The 25,054-nt window shown below is 42.6% G+C and overlaps 1 protein-coding gene across 1 annotated transcript in view; it reads left to right on the forward strand.

Moving 5' to 3' along the window:
- The window catches only part of LOC145352354 (uncharacterized), a 57,528-nt gene extending 34,740 nt beyond the window's left edge, over positions 1 to 22,788 (forward strand). The window contains exons 5-8 of the mRNA XM_080202107.1: positions 14,285 to 15,035; positions 17,941 to 18,211; positions 22,221 to 22,368; positions 22,499 to 22,788. Coding sequence (XP_080058233.1) covers positions 14,285 to 15,035; positions 17,941 to 18,211; positions 22,221 to 22,368; positions 22,499 to 22,690 — 1,362 coding nt within the window. The 3' untranslated portion in view covers positions 22,691 to 22,788. The remainder of the gene's footprint in view (positions 1 to 14,284; positions 15,036 to 17,940; positions 18,212 to 22,220; positions 22,369 to 22,498) is intronic.
- Positions 22,789 to 25,054: the final 2,266 nt, after the last annotated feature.

The following is a 25,054-nucleotide window of genomic DNA, read 5'->3' on the forward strand; positions in this document are numbered from 1 at the left end:
TGCAGCAAACCCTGAGGTAGCAAATGCAGGTAGGTGTTCCAATAAAACATCCTGCGGTGATTGGAGAAGAGATAAGAAAAGTTGGGAAGCAGAGGAATGCTAAAGCATGAATTAAATTTAGCTTGGCAATGTGCTCTGCAGAGAATGAGAGTTGCAGAGATACTCAGTAGGGACTAAGAGTTGTAGTTCGTAATGAGAGGCCAATAACTTTCTTTCTGAAACAAGAACAGAAAAGGTGGAACACAGTGGTTAGCACTGCTGCCTCACGGCGCAAGGGACCTGGCTTCGATTCCCAGCTTGGGTTACTATCTGTGTGTACTTTGCTCATTCTCCCCATGTCTGTGTGGGTTTTCTCTGGACATTCTGCTTTGCTCCCACAGTCCAAAGATGTGCTGGTTAGGTGGACTGGCAATGCTAAATTGCCCCTTAGAGTCAGGGGTCAGCTGGGTAAATGCATGGGGTTATGGGGATAGAGCCTGGGTGGGATTGTAGTCAGTGCAGACTCAATGGGCCGAATGGCCTCTTTCTGCACTGTCAGGATGAAAATATTCAGCAAATCAGGCAGCATCAATCGAGACAGGAAAAGATCTGGTCAGTGATCACTCCCCAGAACATATAAAGAAAATGCAAAAACGTCTTTCTACGTTGCTGCTGTGTCTTGGAACAATTTAATTGCTTGCCATCTATTTCGATTGCAGTCAAAAAGCCTGCCCATGCACCAGCGCAAGAGAAAAGGACCCCTTCATTCTTCTGCTCCGTTCTCTATCAGCATCTCAATGGCACCATTCAAGCATTGAGGGGGGCTTAGTTGCAATCATCTTGGCCCCAGAGGCTTCTAAAAACTGAATACACTCAGCAAACAGAGGGTGCAACTGCCCCTTTGCAGATACAGGCTGCTTTTAAACATTAATATTCCCCTTTGTCCCATCAATGAGCAGCATGTAGGGAATGTAATTAACACTGGCAGCTCAAAACGTTTACAACAGTGATGTCCGACCATTTAGTTTAGCGTATCCTCACACCCATGCTGCTTTTTACCCTTTGGGGAATAGCGCAGGCAAAGTGGTGGGAGGATTCCCCTGATGATTATCAGCCTGTGAAATTGCATCATGAACACTCGTTCCATGGCCAACAAGCCCTGGCATTAGACTCGAACCTGCAGCTTCCGGTCCAGATGCAGGGATACTGCCACTGTGCCACAAGGCCTCCCATCCAGTCTGATCATGAAAACAGGCATCCGCTAATGTTATTGGGTGGCCAGAGCAGACTTTCAGCCAATACTAACAAAAATATATCAACCGGATTCTTTTTCCAATGTGATCCTGCTGCTTACAAATGATTGTGATATATTTTCACACAACATGCCCTAAAAAGTAATAAATTGCAAATCAGGAATGCTTTGGGATGTTAGTGAGGCGATATTAGGGCACTAACTATATGAATGCAAGTCTGCTTGAGAAGGAAAAAACAAGTTAACAATTGGAGTAAAAACCTTTGTCAGAACACCTTCCAGGTGCTGTAATATCAATTCTCTCTTTGTCATCTTTTCTGTCCACTGTACAGCTTGGCTCAGATTCCAGTTAATCTATTTTTGGTTATACTAGAGGTTTACAACATGGAAACAGGCCCTTTTGCCCAACTTGTCCATGCCACCCCTTTTTGTTTAACCACTAAGCTAGTCCCAATTGCCCACATTTGGCCCATGTCCCTCTATACCCATCCTAATGCTTTTTAAAAGACAAAATTGTATCCGCCTCTACTACCACCTCTGGCAGCTTGTTCCAGACACTCACCACCCTCTGTGTAAAAAAATTGCCCCTCTGAACACTTTTGTATCTCTCCCCTCTCAACTTAAACCTATGTCCTCTAGTTTTAAATTCCCTTATCTTTGGGAAAAGATGTTGACTATCTAGCTGATTAATGCCCCTTATTATTTTATAGACCTCTATAAGATCATCCCTCAGCCTCCTATGCTCCAGAGAAAAAAGTCGCAGTCTATCCAGCCTCTCTGTATAACTCAAAACCATCAAGTCCGTGTAATATCCTAGCAAATCATTTCTGCACTCTTTCTATTTTTATAATATCCCTTCTATATTAGGGTGACCAGAACTGGACACAGTATTCCAAGTATAGCCTTACCAACGTCTTGTACAACCTCAACAAGACGTGCCAACTCATGGATTTAATGTTCTGACCAATGAAATCAAGCATGCTGAATGCCTTCTTCACCACTCTATCCACCTGTGACTCCACTTTCAAGGAGCTATGAACATTTACTCCTAGATCTCTGGTGCCTCTGTCCAACAGTATTTTGGGATCTTTAATACTTAGCCCATGGACTGGTGTGACTCTGAATCTGTAGGATGGCCTCTCCAGCAATACAATGGTCGCAGTGATGCACCTGAGTGTCAGCCCACATCATGCCAGCAACCTTCCTCTCCAGAGCCAAGGAGGGCCGACAGAATCAGCTGACAGTGCCATTCATTGTGAGTTTCCAGCATTTGCAGTTTGCTACCTATGCAGCAACAAGAACAATTTTTTAAAAATTTGATCATGGGATGGGGGTGTTGCTGGCTGGTGAGCATTTACTATCAATCCCTAGTTGTCCTTGAACTGAGTGGCTTGCTAGGCCATTTCAAAGGGCAGTTGAGGGTCAACCACATTGCTGTTGGCCTGGAACCATATGTTGGCCAGACCTTCCTTCCCTAATGAGTTTTTGCAACACTCAACAATAGCTTCATGATCATCATTAGACTTCTGATTCCAGATTTTTACTGAATTCAGATTTCACCATCTGCCATGGTGGGATTCGAACCTGGGTCCCCAGAGCATTACCCTGGGTCTCTGGATTACCAGTCCAATGACAATAACACTTATACCGCTGCATTTACATGGCTAAACTGTAATGCAAAAAGATATCCAAAGTGATTCACTAATGTATGATCTGACAAAGAAGGAGATGTTAGGAGAGGTGATTAAAACTTTGGCCCAAGAGGTGTTAAGCAGAGAATTCTAGATTGTGAGCCAAAGGGACAGTTTCTTCTTGGTTTCTGAAATGAGGGAAGAGAGGAAGATTTGTGCAGTGCACCTTTTCAATTTTCCCCATCACCTCTTCAAAGGTTGTCCAAAGTTTATTTATTTATTAGTATCACAAGTAGACTTATATAAACACTGCAATGAAGTTACTGTGAAAATCCCCTAGTTGCCACACTCCAGCACCTGTTTGGGTACACTGAGGGGGAGATTTAGCATGGCCAATGCACCTAACCAGCACATCTTTTGGACTGTGGGAGGAAACCAGAGCACCCGGAGAAAACCCACAGAGGCATGATGCAAATGTGCAGACTCCATACAGTGACTCAAGCCGGGAATCAAACCTGGGTCCCTGTCACTGTGAGGCAACAGTGCTAACCACTGTGCCACCATGCTGCCAACAATTGCCCCTTAGTGCAAGGGGGTTATGGGGAGAAGGTCTGGGTGAGATTGTTGTGTGGTGCAGGCTTGCTCGGCTCCGTAGGGATTCTATGATTATTCATGTTTTTAGTGTTAAGACAAAAATGAAGCTGAAATTATTTCAGAGCTGGTCTCTCTGTTCAAGCTTCAAGGACTGGATGGTGTCCGCACATTGGGTAATATGTACTTATTATTAATGGTTAACGAGCAAAAAATGGTTTCTGACTTGCTTACTCAGTTGACTTTTCTCCACAACAAAATATCCATCAGAACGATGTTGCAAGATATGTATCAGTAAAAAAAATCCTTTTGCTTTCAACGCAAGCAAGAAATGTGAGCGGTAAGATTTGATACAGCAATAGTATAAATGTTGCTTCTTTTTTCTATTGCTCTGTTTTTATGTTGCATTATATGTTTGATTTTATATTAATTAGTATTATCAATTAATTATTAATATTCATCTATTGTATCAATCAAATAATATAACTTATACAAGTTATCAATGTATAACTTGTTCGATAAAACCAAAATTAAATTCGTAGCTTGTGAGTTGGAATCAGGGCTAGCAAACTAAAACAAAAGTGAACTCTGCTGAAACTAAAGAAAGTTGTGTTGTTGCTTGTCGATTCAAATAAGCTTTTGTTATTTCTGTATCTTTATACCCTTCCCCGGGAGAATAGTGTGAAGTAGTGAAGGGGTTCTCTGCTGAATAACAGCCTGTCTGGCCACATTGTGAATGGTCCCTCCACGGTGTTGTGAGACTTCTTACTGCGTTTACCCCAGTCCAACGCCGGCATCTCTACATCATGCCCTCCATGGTTGCCAGCTCTTTATATCAGTTGATTAGGTGGTTAGACCTAAAAGGCAGGTACGTTCTTTGGGCTCCTGCAACCCATATGATGAAGGGGAAGGGGAGGGGTAGGGATCGTCTACTCCCATACCCATCAATGCGGGGTGACAACCCCAATTATAAGCCAGAGCTCCTCTCTTCACTTACTATGGAACAGGGTTTGAATTCAGCACCTTCTGACTCAGAAGTGGAAATGTTGCCGCTAAGGCAAAGGCTTACTCCATTGGATAAATGATTTGATACGTTGACAGTGGGATGCAATGAAAACTTTTATTGTGGATGTTGATTCACCATCTGTTATTCTTCATTAATTTTAACTGCAGATTTAAATTTGCAGATTTTCAACACTGGTACCATTTAAGTTTATTTATTAGTGTCACAGGTAGGCTTACAATTGTTTTAAATAATTTAGACTAATGCAATCCTATCATGTGTGTCAGTGAACGTCAAAGCTTTCATGCTGGATTATTGAATGCTTTTGCTCTGCCTTAAAGCGTGGCACAGAAATATAACTAACCAAATATAACTAACTAACCAATACTTCATTATTTTTTATTAATGTCACAAGTAGACTTACATAAACACTGCAGTGAAATTACTGTGAAAATCCCCTAGTTGCCACACTCCGCACCTGTTTGGGTACATCGAAATTTGAAAATTCACTCAAGGACAAATGAACGTATGTACAAGTTAGGAGCACTAGTAGGCCAATGCCTAACCAGCACATCTTTCGGACTGTGGGAGGAAACCGGAACACCCGGAGGAAACCCACGCAGACACAGGGAGAACATGCAGACTCCACACCATGGAGGGACCATTCACACTGTGGCAGAGAACTCCTTCACTACTTCACACTATTCTCCCGGGGGAGAGTATAAAGACACAGAAATAACAAAAGCTCATTTGAATTGACAAGCAACAACACAACTTTCTTTAGTTTCAGCAGAGTTCACTTTTGTTTTAGTTTGCTAGCCCTGATTCCAACTCACATAGATCACAAGCTACGAATTTAATTTTTATTTTATTGAACAAGTTATAAATTGATAACTTGTAAGTTATGTTATTTGATTGAGACAATAGATGAATATTAATAATTAATTGATAATACTAATTGGGAAGTGAACCCAGATCCCCAAAGCTGTGAGGCATCAGTGCTAACCACTGTGCCACCCACTAACATAGAATCCCTACAGTACAGAAGGAGGCCATTCAGCTCATCTGCTCTGATCACAATCCCACCCAGGCCCTATTCCTGTAACTCTACACATTGACCCTGCTAACCCTCTGAAACTAGAGGCAATTTACCATGGCCAATCAACCCACCCAAACATCTTTGGACTGTGGGAGGAACTGGAGGAAACCCATACAAACACAGGGAACAAGTGCAAATTCCACACAGTCAGTGATCCGAGGCCGGAATTGAACCCGGGTCCCTGGAACTGTGAGGCAGCCGTGCTAACCACTATGCCACCATGTCGCCTGAACATTTGGACAAAATACTCACATAATCCAAAGCAGCCCTTACATTTTAATCTCCATAAGACTATAAGACTGTAGGAGCAGAATTAGGCCACTCAGGCCATCGGGTCTGCCCTGCCATTCAATCATGGCTGATATTTTTCTCATCCTTGATATCTCTTTGAATAGCAGACCAGTCTTTAACAGTAGAAAATGTATAACTCATGATTAAAATTCACAAATTATGGTCGAAATAATCTTGAATTTTACTCCTGCCATGCAAAGTACAGGTGACACATAATGGTGAGTTATGCAGACAGCCTTAGCCTGTGTGAGATTAAATTTTCAATAGACTCATTGAGTCATAGAGGTTTACAGCAGGAAACAGGCCCTTCAGCCCAACTTGTCCATGCCGCCCTTTTTTTAAAACCCCTAAGCCAATACCAGTTGCCTGCATTTGGCCCATATCCCTCTATACCCATTTTACCCTTTTAACTATCTAAATGCTTTTTAAAAGGCAAAATTGTACCTGCCCCTACTGCTACCTCCGGCAGCATGTTCCAGACACTCACCACTCTCTGTGTGAAAAAACTGCCCCTCTGGACACTTCTGTACCTCTCCCCTCTCACCTTAAACTTTAGCTTTAGCCCTTTAGCTTTTTGGGAAAAGGTACTGACTATCAAGCTGATCTATGCCCCTCACTATTTTATAGACCTCAGCCTTCTACGCTCCAGAGAAAAAAGTCCTAATCTATCCAGCCTCTGCTTATAACTCAAGTCTGGGTAGCATCCTAGTAAATCTTTTCTGCACTCTTTTTAGTTTAATAATATCCTTTCCACAATAGAGTGACCAGAACTGTACATAGTATTCCAAGTGTGGTCTTACCAATGTCTTGTACAACTTCAACACGACATCCCAGTTCCTGTATTCAATGTTCTGACTGATGAAACCAAACATGCTGAATGCCCTCTTCACCACTCTGTCCACCTGTGACTCCATTTTCAAGGAGCTATGAACCTGTATCCTTAGATCTCTTTGTTCTATAACTCTACCCAATGCCCCACCATTAACAGAGTAAGTCCTGCCCTGGTTCAATCTACCAAAATGCATCACCTAGCATTTATCCAAATTAAACTCCATCTGCCATTCATCAGACCACTGTTGATGAAGGTCCCATGCAATCGAAGATAACTTTCTTCACTGTCCACTATGCCACCGATCTTGGTGTCAACTGCAAACTTACTAACCATGTCTCCTATATTCTCATTCAAATCATTAATATAAATGACAAATAATAGTGGACCCAGCACTGATCCCTGAAGCACACTGCTGGTCACCAGTTTGAAAAACAGTCCTCTACAACCACCCTCTGGCTTCTGTCAAGAAGCCAATTTTGTATCCATTTAGATGCCTCACCCTGGATCGCTGGGATAGAATGATAAAACTACTCGACCATAATGTGACTACTGGAACTTGGTCTTGTGAAGCTTCTCAGTATAGATTGTGTTACAGAAAACTTGTTCCAAACGTCTAACTTGTATTATCAATAATGCTTAGCTCCCAGGGTCAATGATCAGTATCCACGTTCGATTCCAGCCTCGGATCAATATCTGTGTGGAGTTTGCACATTCTCCCCATGCCAGCATGGGTTTCCTCCAGGTTCTCCGGTTGCCTCCCACAGTCCAAAGATGTGCAGGTTAGGGGTTTTGGTCATGCTAAATTGCCCCATAGTGTGCAAAGATATATGGCAAGGGGGATTAGCCAGAGGGAGCTACACCCAGACAGTGCCATCTCTCCAAACATCAGCTCTCATCCATGAATAATGCAGAGGCCCCATGGTGATACTGAGCCCCAAAGTGTCATCAGGCATCAGGACACATGATTCAGTAACAGGGACAGTCTGCACCCCAAAGCTATGAGTTAGGATTGCATTATCCTCAGGTGGTTCCTCCAGCCCCTCATCAGAGGTGTTCTAGAGTCTGGTTCTGAGGATTATGCTGGTGGTCTGTCTCCACTGTCACTTCAGATAGCTGGAATAGACAGATAATTAACATTATAGGTCACTCTCATTGATCCCATGTTGTCAGTGTGTACTGGATGGAGCCTCAGTGGCTTACCTGGGGAGGCCAATCTCACTTTCTCTGCAGGGGCGATTCCCGTCTTTGCCAGTGAGCTGTTAGCTCCTCATGGAAGGAGACTGTCCTCAGCTCAGGAACGCCAAGCTCTGGGCTTCAATCTCTGCCATCTGGTGATGTTGTCCTGCGTGAAGGCAGATGGATTGACTGTGAGCTCTGTAGATGAAAGAGCAGTTCAGAAGCATGTATGCCTGTTGTTTCTGCTGAGCCCTCCCCAGCAAGGGATTAAAATGCCATTTGTGCAAGATCTTACATGAGATAGTGAGCTTAAAGCGGCTGACAAACATTAAGCGCTGATATCCCATCTGCTGCTCCTGTACTGACATCCCTGTGCACTCTAAGCCTCTGACTGCCTGATGCCCTAATGAAAAGTTTATTAGTCACAAGTAGGCTTACATTAACACTGCAATGAAGTTACTGTGAAAATCCCCTAGTCGCCACACTCCAGCCCCTGTTTGGGTACACTAAGGGAGAATTGAGCATGGCCAATGCACCTAACCAGCACGTCTTTCAGACTTTGGATGGAAACTGGAGCACCCGGAGGAAACCCACACAGATACATAGAGAAAATGCAGACTCCATACGGACAGTTACTCAAGCTGGATTCGAACCCAAGTCCCTGGTGCTGTGAGTCAGCAATGCTAACCACTGGCCACCCTGCTGTGCCATTGTGCTATGCTGGTAGAGAATGAGAGTTTGGAGTGAGTCACTTACCCTGATGGAGGACATCAGATCATTTATGCTTTGCAGCACTGCAGAATGGCCATTTTCCATTGATCATAGACACTGGCCTCTCTGGTGACCTCCTGCCTGGGCAGCTTGGTCAAATAAGAAGATCTCCTGTTCTCAAATCTTGGAAAGAGGACTTCCTGTATTTTCTGGATAGCCTCAAGGAGAAGCCCTGTGGATTCGCTGAACCCTGGAGCTGAGGTTTCATTAGGTTTGGGCGCCATGGTAAAACAGAATCTTATCCCATACCTGACCTGCCATTAATGAATGTTTTGTGGGCGCAGCTTAAATGTGGTGCCAGAACCCTTGATCCCCATGAGGTAACAGCGGAGAGGATGAATCCCTGCCCACCCCACCACAAGATTCCGGTGCCTGAAGGGAATCACGCCAACTTTCCCACCTGCCGCCACACTTCCCAGAATGAAAAGTTCTGCCCATTGACTGGGATAGTAATACTGTAAAAGTGCAGAAAGGGTCAAGAGTCCCTGGAATGTGTTCACACAGCAAAATGTTTCCAGTCCATTTCTGGATCTGGTTCCTGGGAACAAACTGTGTCAATTATCAGAGGGAGAACATTTAGGAAATAGTGATCATTGTATCATAATGTTTAGGCTGACTATGGAAAAGGGCAAAGAACAATCCAGAGTGAGAATTATTAACTAGGGGAAAGCCAACTTCAATAGGGTGAGAATGGATCCAAGCCAAAAAAGTGGAGTCAAAGGTTTGCAGGCAAAGTGGTACTATCTTCAAAGAAGACAGAATTCAAGCACAATCAATGTATGTTCCCTGGAAAGGAACATGGATGACAAAAGAGACGTCAATTAAGATAAGGAAGAGAAAGTGCGCTTATGACAGATATCAAGTATAAAATACAATTGAGAATCGAGCTAAATGTTGAAGGCTCAGAGGGGAGGCGCAAAAGCAAGTAGGAGATGCAGAGAGGAAGTTTATTTTAGAAAACTGGCAGCTGACATAAAAGGGAATCCCAAAGTCTTCTATTGATTTATGTAAAGTAAAAAGGTGGTAAAGGGAGGAGTAGCGCCAAATAGACCGAAAAGGATATCTGCTCATGGGGGTAGTGGGTATATCTGGGGTACTAAATGAATATTCTGCATCAGTCCTTACCAAGGATGAAGATGCTGCCCAGGTCATGGTGAAAGATGGGGTAATTCGGGAACTTAAAATTGATAAGAAGGAGGAGGTATTTGATAGGCACTCCATACTTAAACAAATGAGATACCAGGACCAGATGAGATGCGTGTAAGGATACTAAAGGTGCAAGTGGAAATTACAGAGGCACTGGCCATCATGTTTTAATCTTCTTTACCCTCAGTAGTGGTGCCAGAGGACTGGAGAATTACAAATATTACATTCTTATTCTAAAAAGAGTGTTAAGATAAGCCCAGCAACTACAGGCCAGTGAGTTTAACTTCAGTAGTGGGGAAACTTCTAGACACAGTAATTTGGGACAAAATTAATTGTCACATGGACAAATGCAAGTTAATTAAGAAAAGCCAGAATGGAATTTTTAAGGGAAAATGATGTGTAACTAGCTTGCTTGAGTTTTTTAAAGAGTCAACAGATAGGATTGATTAGGACAATGTTGGTGTTGTACATGAAGTTCCAAAAATCAATAAGAAGTTGGCAGAGTGACAAAAAATCATGTATAGTTGTTAATGGATAATGTAATGGAGCTCTCCAGGGGTCAGTGTTGGGACCCTCGTTTTCGCTGCTATATATTAGTGACCCAGAGCTTGGCATTAAGGGCACACTTTCAATATTTCCAGAAGATACAAAACACTGAAGAATAATGAATTGTGATGCGGGTAATGTAGGGTCTCAAAAGGACATTACCAAGGTGGTGGAATGGGTGGACAGGCAGTAGATGAAGTTCAATGTGCAGTGACATAGAACCACAGAAAAATTACAGCACAGAAGGAGGCCATTCAGTCCATCTTCTCCATGCCAGCCCAAGGACATATAGGTGACCTTCCCAATCCCACCTTCCTGCACCTGGCCCAGAGCCCTGTAGATTTTAGCACTTAAGGTGCAGATCCATGTACTTTTTAAAAAGAGTTTTGTGTCTCTGCCTCCACCACCAACTCAGGCAGCAAATTCCAGACACCCAACTCCCTCTGTGCAAAACAAATTCTTCCTCACGCCCCCTCCACACTTACTGCCACTTATCTTGAATCTATGCCACCTATTTCTAGAATTCTCCACCAAGAGAAACAATTTTATCTTCTTCCTCTCATAATTTTGTACACCTCAGTCAAGTCACCGCTCAGCTTTCTTTAACGCAAGATAAATAATCCCAACCTATCCAATCTCTCCTCATAGCTCTACTTATCTAACCTTGGCAACATTCTGATAAATCTCCTCTGCACGCTCTCCAGAGCAATTCCTGTAATGTGGTGACCAGAACTGCACACAATACTCCAGTTGGGGCCTCACCAGTGTTTTGTGTAATTCCAAAATTAGATTCTTACTTTTATATTCTGTACCTCTGCCAATGAAGGACAGCATTCTATATGCCTTCTTTACAACCTTATCTACTTGAACTGCTGCCTTTAGAGACCTGTGTACTTGTACACCAAGATCTCTCACTTCATCTACACCTCTTATTATATTCCCATTTATTGTGTACTCCCTCTACAACATGCTTCATTTTGATAGGAAGAATATGGACAATAGAAAGTAAATGATGCAACTCTAAAGGAGGTGTAGAAGCAAAGGGTATCTACGCATAAGTCATTGAAGGTGGGAGGACAGGTTAAAAAAGCAGACAGTATCCGAGGCTTTATTATTTTGTTGAACTTGTATAAGACACTGGTTTGGCTTCAACTGGGGTAATGCATCCAGTTCTGAGCATCACACTTTAGGAAAGATGTGAAGGTGTTTGAGAGAGTGCAGAAAAGATTCACAGAAATAGTTCCAATGATGTGTAACTTCAGTTATGAATTTGAATTGGAGAAGTTGGGATTGTTCTCCTTGGGTACAAGAAGGCTAAGAGGAGAGGGATGAAGGTCTTAGAGTACACTTTAAAAAAAATTTCAATTACCTAGCTTCCACAGTGGCTAAGTGGAGCGCTGTGAGGAAGTGTATTTTTTAATGGTGGTGTGTTTGTTGCATTCCTGCAGCCACAGAGCCTCCGCTGTTATTCCTTGGCATCGTAGTCTTCGTCATACAGGCTGACGTGATGGGAGGCAAGTAGGTGAATTGGTACGGTCGTTGTGTAGCTGCAGGCTTGGGTTAATGTAATCCTTTCCAAGGACTTCCTTGTTGCAATCTCCCTCCTTAGGTGAGGAGGTGGGATATTGCCCAGGACTGGGAACGGGGGGAGTTGAGTTGATTGGAAGTTATCTGAGATGATAAGAATATAAGAATTTGGAGCAGGAGTTGGCCATTGAGCCTGCTCCGCATTCAATAAGATCATGGCTGATCCTTTCATGGACTCAGATCCACTTACCTACCCACTCACCATAACCCAAGAACAGAAGAACTAGGAGCTGTGCTGAAATGTTGTGTTGAGCTAGATATCTACAAGACTGGTATGGGATGCGTTGTACCATGCTGGTGCACAGTACTCTGCAGTCAAGTAGACAATGGGAAGAACTAAGGTTCTTGAGGTTTGAGCATTGCACTCCTTGAAGTTTACCGAGGTGGTTGTTTTGCATTTTGATCTTTGCGGCTGTCTTGCTCAGATGTTTGTATGTCGGTATTTGGCCAAGGGTAACACCTAGATAAATGATATGTTGTTTGTGATTCAGTCTCCTGTCCTTCAAGATGTTGAACCCCCTCTTGGCACTGGCATTTTGGACAGGGATATACGGAGACTGTTTTTCTGCTGTCTTACAGAAGTTGACCAGCTCTGCATCATCACTGATTAGTGTTGCCCCTGGTTTAAAAAATGTCTCAGCCTGAGAGATACAGCAGATATCATCAGCATAGTTGAAAAGCATAATGGGTCCAGACAGAGCAGATAGAGACAAAGTGTTCCCACTTGTGAAAGGGCCAACAACAAGAGGGAACAGATTTGAAGTAATTGGCAAACAAAGCAGGAGTGATATGAGATAAAAGCTTTTCACGTAGCGTGTGGTTGGGGTCTAGAATGCACTGCCTGAGAGTGTGGTGGAGGCAGGTTTAAATGAATAATTCAAAAGGCAAATAAACCGTTACTTGGATGTGCAGGATTATGAGAGAATGCAGGAGAATGGCACTAGGTAAGTTTCTCGTTCTGGAAGCCAGTGCACACATGATGGACTGAATGGCCTCCTTCTGCACTGTACAAATTTTGTGATCAGTGTTGCAATCTGGTACATAGAACATAGAACATTACAGCGCAGAACAGGCCCTTCGGCCCACGATGTTGCGCCAACCAGCTACAAAAACAATGACCCACTAGCCTATACCAATCCCTTTTCGTCCATAAACCTATCCAGAGATCTCTTAAACGCCCCCAAACTAGACGCATTTACAACTGCAGCAGGCAGGGCATTCCAATCCCTCACCACCCGCTAGGTAAAGAACCTACCCCTGACATCCGTCCTGTAGCTACCCCCCCTTAATTTAAAGCCATGCCCCCTCGTGCTAGCTTTCTCCATTCGAGGAAAAAGGCTATCACTATCCACCCTATCTAAACCTCTAATCATCTTATATGTTTCAATAAGATCCCCTCTTAGCCGCCCAACGAAAACAACCCTAAATCCCTCAGTCTCTCCTCATAGGACCTCCCCACCATACCAGGCAACATCCTAGTAAACCTCCTCTGCACCCTCTCCAATGCCTCCACATCCTTCTTGTAATGCGGTAATCAGGTAGAAGCAAAAAGTTATAACATTTACCATTCTACATTAGGTTCTGAGCAAATTGTTAAATATTTAACATATTGATTTTTCCATTAGGCTGAAAAGATGAGTCGATTTTCATCTGGCTCACCCCTAAGATCTCCTTTTCTAATTACAAGTGGGTGAATATCAAACCCTACTTCCTTCCTCACCCAACTTCCACTCTGTAACATTCTCACTAGTCCTTCCATCTCAACTCTGCTGCTGCTGCCGCCGAGAGATCCACATTTCTCGCCACCCTGAACCTTAGACAACAGCTTGGCTCTCTTTGTTGGCCTCCCATCCTCCAATTCTCATTCCACAACTTGTCCAAAATTCAGTCTCCCATATCTTGCCTGGCACTAAATCCCACTTCCCTTTCATCCGATCTAATGACCACACTGGCTTCCTACTGTTAAAATCCTCGTTTCCAAACATCTCCATGTTTGGCCACCTTATTTCTGCAACCTTCTCTGACATTATATCCTTTCCCATAACCTTTGCATTTCCTCCCCTGGGTTTTTGTGCATCCATTCAGTTCCTCCATCGAGTGGCAGGTTCTCCAGCAGCCTTCGAGCTCCCACTCTAAGATCCTCCACCTTGTAAAATGTTCTCAAAATCCGGCTTTTGGACTGAGCTTTCAATCACAAAGAAAGTCTAACACCTCGGTGTTGGAATCTGTTATTTTTATAAAGTTATTTGGAAAGCAGACATGGAGACAAAATGTGTGTCAGTGAAGATTGCGACGCACGTATTGAATACAGCTTGCTACGATGTGTATGATTATGTTATCACTTGGATAAGTACCACGCTCATATTTATCTACAATCTAGCATGTCACTTTGCAGGTAACTCTGAACTCACCAAGGCAAGAAAAAATGAAAGTGGAAGTTCTTATCCTTCTGATATGTGGTGAACTTATGCTCACCGCAATAGCACGGGAGCACCAACCCCGACCTGAAACTCGGCAAAACAAGCAACGGCAACATCGTAGTTTTGGTCCACATTCAGAACATGGTCGTGAAACTGTATCTGCATTACCAGAGGCACCAAACTCAGCCCCTGATATGCGAACAATCTATACACTGGCAGAAAAGAATAGCGAATTTGGTTTTGACCTTTACAGAAAAATAGCAAACCTATATGAAGATAATGTGTTCTTCTCCCCCATCACTGTCTCCACAGCTTTAGCCATGATGTCCCTTGGTGCCAAAGAAGCCACACGCGATGACATACACCAAGGTCTCAACGTAAGAGACTTGGTCAATGCTGACAATCCGTACCAATTGCATAAGTTGTTTCAGTGGCTTCAGCGCAATATTAGCAGGAACGCAGAGTTTCATCTGGCACAGGGAAGCTCCTTGTTTGTTCAGGATGACATGAATTTGAAACCAACATATGTCGCTGACCTTTCTAATTTTTATCATGCTGATATTATTCCTGTAAATTTTCAAGAAACAGCCAATGCCAAAGATGTTATTAATCACTACATCAACAACAGAACCAATGGGAAAATCAGCAAGCTGCTCGACACTGTGGATAGTGAAACCAAACTTATGTTCACTAATTACATCTTATTCAAAGGTAAGATTTTGATTGTGTGAATGAAATTCAAAAATTAATATAAAATGGCAACCATACAGTGCAGAAGGAGGCCCTTCGGCTGACTGATGCTGCACCTACTCTCGGGTATATTACCCAGGCCTTCTTTCCTCATCCTATTCTGGTAACCGCATACATTTATCATGGTAAATCCCCTAACCTAGATATCTTGGGACACTAAGGGGCAACTTAGCATGGCCAATCAACTTGACTTGCACAGGGATGAAACCGGAGCAAACCCGTGCAGACACAGGGAGAACATCCAAACTCCACACAGACGGTGACCTAATCCGGGAATCGAACCCAGGTCTCTGCCTCTGTAAGGCAGAGTGTTCACCACCATGCCATTCTTTTTTGTGATTTGAGAAACCTTTGTCAAAGTCTCAAAGTGAAGACTAGAAGATTAAAGAAATTAAGTAAAGGGTAAAGTTGCCATAGTCCCAGATGACCATGAGCCCCTCTCTCCTTCGAGGATGGGGTGGGGGGGTGGTGGTGTTGGGGAGAAGCTGACTGGTGGTGATTTAACCTGGAGCGGGGGGAGGGTACTGACTGCTGGTGATTTAATCCGAGGATCACCACGCCTCCGGCAAGGGTACAGTTGAGAAGAACGTGCCTTCATGAATAACCTCAGTGGGTACTGGAATTAACCCATATCATTGGCATCTTCAAGACGAACCAGCCTTCCAGCCAACTCAGCTAATGGACTCCCTGATCTAACTGGTTGTAACTAGGTGACACATACTCTTATTGGTTGCTGGAATTCTGAGGATTCTGTTCTCAGAACTGTGGAATAGCTTTATGAGTATCAGTTGAAACTAGAGTCACTTCCTTGACCAAATTGGAACTAAATGGGGCATATTAAGTCTTATTAGTATGATAGAATACATGCGTATGTCCCCAAATTAAGTACAACAGTTGATCATTCAGTTTCTCAACTAAGACAATAATGGTTGATCTGTACCTGAACTCCATTTACCCACTTTTGATCCATATTCCTTGTTAACCTTACCTAAACATTGGTTGAACTTGGACTTAAAAATTTCACCCATAGCCACTCCTCAATTCCACTATCCTTTTGGCTAAGCTCAAGCCCAAGATGAGGTGCAATACCTTATCTTTACAGCTTGGGGACCATGAATTGAATGCAATTGGATTTTGAATTTGGTTCTCGGAGCAAGCAAGGGATGGATTTGGGTTTGCCCAGTCCACTCTGAGTAATGGCTCTGTAACTTCAAGGATGGAGTAAAAACGTTAAAAAAAAGTTTAACACTTGAATAACCTAATGTTATAATTATACCTCTTCCGGATTCCTTCAGCAGAGGAAATACCTTCACTGTAAAAATTCTACCAAACTCTTTCATCAATATAAGTGCCTCACACCTAAGTTTCTGAAACTCAAAGCAATATAATCTTCTTTATGCAAATTTGACTCAATAACTCAATATAATTTTGATGAATTGCACAGTATTCCTCTGTAAAGTTAATATACCAAGTGATATGATGCCCAAAACGATGTTCCAGATGTAGATGGACAAAGTTTCTGCACAACTGAAGCATGACTGCTTTGCTTTATATTCCAATCTCTTTGAAATAAAAGATAACGTTCCATTAGTCTTTTTGGTTAATTTTGTACCTGTGCACTAGCTTTCAGTGATTGGTGTACTTGACCACTCCAATCCCTTTCTTCCTCTAGTTTCTAGTATCTATTTAATGATTAGAAATAGGAGGCCAGCATCACCTGGATGTGTCTTTAATGGACTCTCATTCCGCACTTACGCGAGGATATTTTGGCCTTGGAGGGAGTGCAGAGGAGGTTTACTAGGCTGATGCCGGAGTTGAGGGGGTTGAGCTATGAGGAGAGGCTGAATAAACTAGGCTTGTACTCGTTAGAGTTTAGAAGAATGAGGGGAGATCTCATTGAGACGTATAAGATGATGAATGGGATGGATAGGATAGAGGTGGAGAGACTCTTCCCACTCAGAAAGGGCAGTAAGACTAGGGGGCACAGCCTCAAGATGGGGGGGGGGGGGGGGGCAGCGGTTGAGAACGGAGTTGAGGAGGAACTTCTTCACTCAAACGGTGGTGAATCTCTGGAATTCCCTGCCCGTTGAAGTGGTGGAGGCTGCCTCGCTAAATATTTTTAAGACTCGGGTTGATGGGTTTTTGATAAGCGAGGGGATTAAGGGTTATGGGGAGAGGGCGGGAATGTGGAACTGAGCCATGACAGATCAGCCATGATCTTATTGAATGGCGGGGCAGGCTCGAAGGGCTAGGTGGCCTACTCCTGCTCCTATTTCTTACGTTCTTATGTTTTATGTTCTTACCACTATTAGCTTTGTTCTTTTTTTTCCATTCTGTCCATTATCTAGATTCCCTCTTTTCCTTATATCTGTGCAAGCCTTATTTTCTCATCTTAATACTGTATCCTACTGTAGGTTGGGGGTGCACAATGGTGGTGGGGAGAAAGAATGAACTATTATGGAAATAAAGCCCAAAAAAAATGAAACCCTTGCTACTTGATCTGCATAATAATCCACCCAAAAGGAGTCAAACAACTGAGTGTGCATCTATTTGTCTGCAAATGAGAAAACAAATAGTAATTATACAAAAACAAAAACAGTTGGAAAATCTCAGCAAGTCTGATATCATCTGTGGGGAGAGAATAGAGCCAACTTTGTGAGTTTAGATGACTTTTCACCAAAGGGCTCTGACGCAGGGTCATCCAAACTCAAAACGTTGACTCTATTCTCTCCCCACAGATGCTGTCAGACCTGCTGAGATTTTCCAACATTTTCCGTTTTTGTTTCAGGTTCCACCATCTGCAGTATTTTGCCTTTATTATAATGAGCAATTATAGATTAACAATGATTTGCCTATTTTTCCTCAGGGAAGTGGATGGCTCCCTTTGATCCAAATGCGACCACAGATGGGACATTCTATGTAAATGCTTACAACAGGATCACTGTTCCAATGATGTTCAAAGAGGACACGTTTTTTGTAACGGAAGATGATACCCATTCTTGTATAATCCTTAAGATTCCATACCGAGGAAGTGCTAGCATGTTGGTGCTGCTATCAAAGGATGGACAGTACATACACCTGGAAGATGATCTGACAGAAAAATTAATTGCCAAGTGGATCAAGACACTGAAACCTAAGTACAACTTCCAGTTTTACAGTTAGACATAAATGGGCATATGAAAATACCGTAGGTTATAATTGAGAAAAAGAAACTTGAACGAGGGTAGGGTTCACATGTCTTTTTCATTAGGTCGTAAGATAGAGGTGCAGAATTAGGCCATTCGGCCCATTGAGTCTGCCCCACCATTCAATCATGGCTCCTCATCTCCATTTTCCTGCCTTCTCCCCATAACCGTTCAACCCATTACCAATTAAAAGTATGTCTAACTCCTCCTTAAAATTTACTCACTGTCCCAGCATCCAACGCACTTTGGGGTAGCAAATTCCACAGATTCACAATCCTTTGGGAGAAGTAGTTTCTCCTCAACTCTGTGTTAAATTTGCTACCCCTTATCCTAAGACTATGACCTCTCGTCTTAGAATGCCCCGCCAATGGAAGCATCCACTCCACGTCTACTTTATCCATACCTTTTATCGTCTTGAATTCCTCAATTTGATCTCACCTCATTCTTCTAAATTCCAGAGGGTATGGGCCTAAACTGTTCAATCCCTCTTCATACGACAAATCCTTCATCTCTGGAATCAATCAAGTGAACATCCTCTAAACTGCCTCCAATACCACTACATCTTCCTCAAATACAGGGCCCAAAACTATGCATAATACTCCAAGTGCGGCTTCACCAATTGTAGCCCATTCCTCATTATTGTAACTTAATTTTCTTTTTAATTTCTTCGATAAGTGTGGAGTCAGATGAAAGTCTAAGACAGTTTTATAAGTCCATCTACCTAAGCTTCAGTATTATTACCTGTACCTCATTTTTCGTTATTTAAATTAAATGTAGCGTTAATTAAAATAATTTGTCTTTGGTTCAGGTAAATGTGTTATCACAATCTTTAAGGTTTAAGAATGATGAATCACTAACTTAGCTGATACCCTAATTGCATGTTTTTGTATGAGAAATTACGCAGATAGCTTATTTACTGTAAAGGAAAGTGCTGGGTTAATTTTCAGAAGTAAATAGACCATGTGCTCTGGATTGTGGCAATGCTTTCAGAATCACCACTCATTGTCTATCTCCATCTGCTCTTTGAGCAGAGCTACTCTGTTTTTAAAACAATCACAAAGTGGTTACTTTGTTAAATTAGTTGCTTGCTGGGTCACTTGAAAGGACATGAAGCCTTTCATCCCAGCAGGTCGGTTTGGTAGATTTCTCTCCAGAGGAACTTTAGTAAAACACCTGCACTTTAAAAATAATCCGACAGTTTTCATGGTCATTTTTTTCTGCTAGCCAGCCTCAAATTGACAGATTCTTTTGAACTAAATTTCAAGACTTTCCATTGTAAGATTTGAACTCATGACTGCTGGGCTCGTGGTCCATCTCATAACCATTCCATGGACATTGCCCAAAATTGGGAAGAACTATCTTATCAAGAAATTTGTAAACATGTATACACATAAGTCAGCATGACATAAAACAAGATTAGTTTGAGGCTACTGGCAATTTGTTAAAAATTAATACCTGAATGTGGTACCTAATTTCTCATTTTTGGAATACAGGAGCAGGAGTGGGGTATTTAGCTACTTTAGCCTGGTTTTGCCGGTAAATGAGATCAAGACCTGATAAGTGACCTGTCTCACCTTTGGCTGATATTCTTTATCATCATTAGTTAAACAAAATAAATCAACCTCAGATTTAAAATTAACAATTGATCCAACACCAGCAGCCATTTGCAGAAGAGATTTCCAAACTTTCACCATTCTTTACACATTGAAATACTTTCTAACCTTACTTGGAAAAAGTCTGGCTCTAATTTTTAAATTGTCTCATAGCCCAAGATTCCCCCAATCAGCAGAAATAGTTTCCCTACCCTACTGGCTGCCCCTGAGATATTGAAAACTTCAATCTAATCAACTTTAATCTTGCAAATTTCAACGAGTACAACAATGTAATTCTTCTTTGCAATTTAGCCTTTGGGGGTTCAGGTATCATTCTTCTGAAACTATTCTCTCCCCAAGGCCAATCAATCCTTCTCAAGATGGGGTGTCCAGATTTTAAAAAAAATCTAATTTCTAAATCTATTTAGAACGTAAATAAATCCAGGTTTGGATCAATCTATTTGGACACATGAACGTAATTAAATAACGTTAAAAAAAAGTGGGATTTTCTGCCTGTAAACTGGAAAATCCCACCAGAGGTCAACATTTGCATGGTCCTCCCCACCTCCTCCCCCCGCACCCCCACCCTACCAGCCTCCCACCTCCTCCTCTTACTCGCTACGATCCTGTGGTGGACGCGACGGGAAAATTCCCTCCAAAATTGCATATAAGCATTCAATTGTAAAAATGCACTTAGTCAGGGAAATCCTTCTACTTTCAAAGAACAAAGGAAATTACAGCACAGGAACAGGCCCTTCGGCCTCCAAGCCTGCACTGACCATTCTGCCCGACTGAACTAAAACTCCCTAACCTTCCGGGGACCGTATCCCTCCATTCTCATCCTATTCGTGTCCTTATCCAGATGCCCCTTAAAACTCACTAGCGTATCTGCTTCCACTACCTCCCCCTTTCATTGTTTTTTTATGATGAACGATCACGTTATGTAAGTATGCGACATTCCATTTTATTGCAATTCACACTTTTTGGTTCCCCTGCACGTCAAACCCTCCCCAGCTGAAGAGTAGAAAGATGCAATATGCTCATATAGCTTTGCCAATGTTGGTTTGTGATCGGCTGCTAGAAGTGATACAGATTGCATCTCTTTTTCTCCCCTTTGCCCTGTAAGAATGGACCAGCTCCACATGGCTCTTGCCCCCAACAGCTTGGCGGAGATCAGGAACTTGATAATTGCCAACTCAAACACCAATCTTCATTCTTCCGCTCAATGGCATAGCAGTGATGGTTAATCAATATGCTGCTTTACTGATTCTTTTAACCTAGCTTCATTCTGAAGTCTATTTTCAGAAAGAGCCATTGAAGAGTTGCATTGAATCGGTGTACGTATCGATGATGAAATATCTTCCATTTACTCACTGAGCACATCAGTAAGAGTTCACAGAATTCTCCTTAAATTCTGAAAAAGTGCGGCAAAATCCTGGTTTCAGAAGTGCTTCGCTGTGAAACCATGGTGGCCTATTTTACAAAACCCCTACTGCTAAAAAGTCAGAAATTTTAATTGGCAAAGCTAATAGCAGAACCTTGAACATTGTGACTCTGCAAGCAGAATCCATTAAGTAAGAATACATAAATTAAGGGAAGGACACTTCTTAAAAAGCAGACGAGCTCTGCTGCTGGATCTGCAGCAACCGAGCAGATTGTAGTCAGACATCAGTTTTTTGTGAGTATATGGTACATTGACAGCTGGGTGTGTAGTATCGCATCTCTCAAACCAAGTGGGCAAGAGACAATGGCTGGAATTCTCCAGCTGCTCTCACCCATTGCCGCTGCCAGCGAGAATGGAGAATTTGATGCCCTGCCAAATCTCTTGTTCATTGCAACAGGACTGGAGAATCACAGCTGCAAGCGAGGTTGGAGACTTTGGCTTGAAGTATGGAAATGGAGCAAAAGTAAGTAATGGAGTTAATGGGGTCAGATTAGCCCTGATTTCATTGAACAGCGAGCAGACTCTCAAGGCTGAATAGCCTCCTCTTGTTACTATGATAAACCAGTTGGAATAGAAGTGCATGCTGTCCATAATAGACAAATACTTTTACCTCACAGGTTAGGGTTGGACATATCAGGGATTTGACTGCGGGGGCAATCTCACTGCCCATTCAAGCCTCGCTCCCGCTGCAGCACAGACAATTTGGCGACAAACCAAATCTCCATTCACTGCAGTGGAAAGGGAAAATCCCGCAGGCGTCAACAGCAGGAAAATTTCAGACTGTATCTGAACTGGCTATTCTTCTCTCATGCTTCTTCTGGAGAATAATTATGCATGTTGTTATATGTCAAAATATTGGAAAAGTAATAACATTATAATTGTTATTCTTTGGATTCTTTGAAAATCATACTTCCTGTTTTCTTAGGCACATAGAATTATATTTTCCAAAATTTAAACTGAGCAAGTCGTATAACTTGGAAAGGAAGCTGAGACAGATGGGAATGATGACGCCGTTCACAAATGCTGCCAATTTTTCTGGAATCTCTTCCTCTTACCGGCTGAAAATTTCCAAGGTAAATTTATTCCAAGCGTGGTCTCAGCGAATGGATGCTAGCTTTTCTTGTGATTACGAGATTTATTTGCGTGCAGCATGAGTAGGAGTAAGCAGTAAGTGACCGTTGGCGCTTTTTGTTCATTTTCTAGGTTATTCACAAAGCAGTGATTGATGTGGACGAGAGGGGAACAGAGGCTGCCGCCGTCACCGGTGTTTCAGCGGTGCCTTATTCACTTCCACCCGTGATAAAAGTGGACCACCCTTTCATCTTTATGATATATGAGGAAGTAACGAAAACTCTACTGTTTATAGGGAGGGTGAAAGACCCCACCAAGCCATAGAGGGCGTTCTGGTGGGAGCACTGTTTCTAAAATTTAATTTTGTTTTGTAAATTAGGCATTGCAATAATCGGTCTTGAAAGAATTGACAACATTTCAGGCAACAATGTGACTGACCTATATCAGCATTGGTGACAGAATGGTTCTCAATGTTTCAGATGTGGGAACTTTAGATAAGCATGTTTAATATTTTAAAGCATTAAAATAAAGAGGTCCTTTTCCCAACCATTGCTTTCACGTTTATGCAGGATCTTACAAATACATATATTTTAATTACTGGTCATTTTGCATTTTTGACTAATAGGCTGAAAGTGGCTGCAGTTTTTAAAAGCTCTGCAATATCCTTAACGTATCAAACTTAAAACTTTCTCTTGGAATTCTCAGCAAAGATCACAGTGACTGGGAGTTACTGATTTTCAAGGGGTTCCATAGAACTCCTGAACTTGTGCTTGTTAAGTTACACACTTAATTGCAATTGCGGTTAGCTGTAAAACCTATGTGATTGAAGGCTTATGAAACAGCAATTTTAGCGCTGTGTATTGGATAATTCCCATCCTTGTTTCATAAGATCTATTTACAAAATGTGATTTCTGCATGCTGTGGGTGCTGAAGGATAATGTTAGAGATTGAGAAGATTTGGGAGTTACTCAGAATAAAGACAGTGCAAAACGAGGCCATTTGGCCCATCAAGCCTGCATCAACAACAATCCCACCCAGGCCATATTGCCATAACCCATGTATGTACCTACTAATCTCCCTAACATTAAGGGGCAATTTAGCATGGCCAATCAACCAAACCTGCACAGCGTTGCAGTGTGGGAGGAAACAGGAGCACCCAGAAGAAACCCACAGATTTGGGGGAAAACATGCAAACACCACACAGGAACCCAGGTCTCTGGTGCTCTGAGGCAGCAGTGCTAACCACTTTGCCACCACCCATCTCAGAATTAAATCATTGACATTTAATTCTCAGATTTAAATGCAGTACTTAAGATGTCGGTACAGAGGTTACGCAGAATTATATCAGGCCAATAGCACTGCTTACATAGAGACTTGTAGGTTTTTGTGCCAGATCTCCACGTTTTTGGCTATTTATTCATTAGTGGGAAATTCATTGAATCATGGCATAGCAGGCAGGGATTCCTAGTGTCAGATGTCTTGGCGTCATATTTAAATGGCACCCACACACAGTCACTCACTACAGGAGTGTGTCTGGGCTGAATTAGCATGGTGACCAAAATAAACAAACACTCTGCTCCAGAGTTCAGAGGGGCCTTGCTGGGAATTCTCTTCCAGGCTCTAGAGGGTAAGGGAGGTCCATTCACTGTGGGATGGGAGCAAGGGGCTCTGTACATATCACAGGTTGGTGCAGCTCCTATTCTGACCAAGACTGCAAGAAACTACAAAGGGTTGTGAATACAGCCCAGTCCATCACATAAACCAGCCTCCCATCCATTGACTCTGTCTACACTTCCCACTGCCAGAAAAGCAGCTAGCATAATCAAGGACCCCACACAACGCCCATATCATTTCTTCCATCGAGAAAGGGCAAAAGTCTGAAAAGATGTACCAAATCGACTCAACAACAGCTTCTTCCCTGCTGCCATGAGACTTTTGAAGTAAGTTGATCTTCCTCTACATCCTGGTTATAACTGTAACACTACATTCTTCACATTGTCCTTTCTTTCACCTCTATGTATTCTATGAATGGTATGCTTTGTCAGTGTAGTGTGCAAGAAACAATACTTTTCACTGCATACCAATACATGTGACAATAATAAATCAACATCACCTGACTACACCAGCGTGGGAGGAGGGTGGTGCGGAGCTCAGCAACTACAGGCCACAAAAATGGACCACCCTTGTGCAGGAAAAGGATGAATGATCAGAGCTGCTCCGCCAGGGTAAGGGAACCATCTCTTTAATCCAAACTCTCACTCTCAAAAGGGCATCAGGCAATCTAAAGGTTAGAGACTGCAGGGATATCAGATACTACCAGCAGTTGGGACATCAGCACTGAAATGTCTGCTGTCACTTTAAGCTCACCATCTCATGCAAGATTCTGCACAAATAGCGGCTTCATCAGTTATTAGCGAGGGTTCAGCACACAGCAAGCAAGAATGTTTCTGAACTGCTCTTTCATCCACATTGCTCACAGTCAGTCCATCTGTTTTATGCAGGGCAAGGTTTCCCACAACGAAAGGGAGGGTTCAAAGACGAGAGTGCAGACCCTGGAGTTGAGGGGACACTCCCAGAATGAGGAACAGGCAGAAGATTTTGTTGAAGATAGGTCATTCTTGCATGGAAGGCAAGATTGACTTCCCCCAACAAGGCACTGAGGGTCCATCCATCAGCCACAAGTGGACA

Source organism: Carcharhinus amblyrhynchos, chromosome 14 (assembly GCF_965287045.1).
Source record: "Carcharhinus amblyrhynchos chromosome 14, sCarAmb.v2.hapA, whole genome shotgun sequence".
Classification (NCBI taxonomy): Eukaryota; Metazoa; Chordata; class Chondrichthyes; order Carcharhiniformes; family Carcharhinidae; genus Carcharhinus; species Carcharhinus amblyrhynchos.